This window comes from Triticum aestivum, chromosome 3D (genome assembly GCF_018294505.1).
Source record: "Triticum aestivum cultivar Chinese Spring chromosome 3D, IWGSC CS RefSeq v2.1, whole genome shotgun sequence".
Lineage (NCBI taxonomy): Eukaryota > Viridiplantae > Streptophyta > Magnoliopsida > Poales > Poaceae > Triticum > Triticum aestivum.
Genome location: NC_057802.1, coordinates 22,925,078 through 22,926,830, shown reverse-complemented (window position 1 = coordinate 22,926,830; position 1,753 = coordinate 22,925,078). Strand labels below are relative to the sequence as shown.

Genomic DNA, 1,753 nt, shown 5'->3' with positions numbered 1-1,753 from the left:
ATCGGACCTGACAGCACACTTAAAATCCCAGCCACTAATTCAACCAGCAAAAACTATTAATAGGTCCATGTAAATCCCAGCTCCATTGAAATTATGTTACCACAGGAACCATAATCACCAAACCAGGGACCTAACACAGCAAACAAACCTGAAGGAGACAACAAAAAACAAACAGACGAAACGAACATGAATTAACCAGACTAACTGTGATACCAGATTAAAGTAAATGCCACATAGTTCATTGCATCCACACCTCGCTGACAACACAACCATAATCCAGGCCATCATTTCAATTCAGGATCTAGACAAGCACCTCGCTGACAATACAACTATAATCCAGGCCACCAATTCCATTCAGCAGGGTATATCACTTCAAAGAAAAGAACAAAAGCACCAAGCATCCATGTGGAAACTAATAAAAAAAGAACTCTAGCAGGATCCAGACAAGGAAGAAAGCGGACCAGATTAGTTTACTGTCCACACCTTCCTTGCAGCATACTTATAATCCCACCCACTAATTCCCATGGCAATTTAGAGAAAAGAATAAGACCAACCGAAACCATGTCTGAAAAGGGGTGCATCCTGAACATTATACCTCCTTGTCTGAAGCATCAAACTGCGCGATGAGGATATATTGCGTGTCATCAGCGATACCGCATCGCTTCAGGGTCTCTGTTACTAGAAAAGACAAAACAAGCAAGCTGTCACCAAACCGCGCTAGCACAATGCCATCATCATGTAATGTAAGATCAAGTGCATCCAGAGTAATAGCAAGTCCATGAAAAGAGGAAGAAAAAGTAACAGCCAGAGTAACCCACATGCTTTGAGACAGTAGTTGTAAACGACTACGAGTGCAGGGTCCTCGTGGTGAGTGACTCCCTCGACTTGGATAGCAAGGCCTTGTGCGCCCCCCACAAGAACCTGGAACACGTCCGGCACCTGACATTTACATGAACTATTTGGTCATGCGACACAAAGCGTGCAGCACAACTGGTAGCCTCAATGCCAGCAAATTGACAGGTTAGAAATACAACATATATATCAAAGTACCCAAACTCCTCATTAAAAGAAACACAAGTCAACTGAATTTTGGATATTAAAATCCTCACAGAACCAACCAAAAGAAGAGACCTTGAATCGTACATAACCCGGTGGCCACCGTTACAAATAACACTGGAATAAGTTAAGACAATTGAAATGAGTTTTAGACCAAAAATATCAGCCTCAGTGCTGTTAAGACTATGAGGAGGCCCCTACTTGTTCTACTTCTTGACCTCCTCCTCCTCCTCCTTCTTGTCCTTCTCCTTCCGCCCAAAGAAACGGCTAAAGAATGTCTTCTTGGCCTTCTCTCCCTCCACCTTCCGTCCAAAGAAAAGGCTATACAGCGTGATGCTCTTCATACCCTGGTCTATATATAGCTGCGCTGTCTCCTTGGCCCACTCGGTTTTTGCAAGTTCCTTCGCCCTTTTCTCCGCTTCGATCATGGCATCGTCAGTTATCTTCTTGACCTCCGCGCTGAACTTGTTGAAGAGGTGTGTGCCCCCTCCGTAAGCGAGAACCCCTCCTACAGATAGAAACGCCAAGGCCTGGATACCCAGATGCCCCCACGGAACTTGGCTAGCTTCTTCCAGACTGTGCCTAATCTGACGCCTACGAACAAGGCAGACAATAAAATCCAGTTAAAAATCCAAAGAAGAAAGGAAGAAAAAAAAAACAGTTTTGAAGTCCGGATCGAGCCCAATTCGTGTACTTT

The 1,753-nt window shown here is 44.3% G+C and overlaps 1 protein-coding gene across 1 annotated transcript in view; it reads right to left on the bottom strand.

The window, feature by feature from the left end:
• Positions 1-1,041: 1,041 nt before the first annotated feature.
• The window catches only part of LOC123077002 (uncharacterized), a 1,299-nt gene continuing 587 nt past the window's right edge, over positions 1,042-1,753 (bottom strand). Inside the window, exon 2 of the mRNA XM_044499176.1 lies at positions 1,042-1,650. Coding sequence (XP_044355111.1) covers positions 1,263-1,650 — 388 coding nt within the window. The 3' untranslated portion in view covers positions 1,042-1,262. The remainder of the gene's footprint in view (positions 1,651-1,753) is intronic.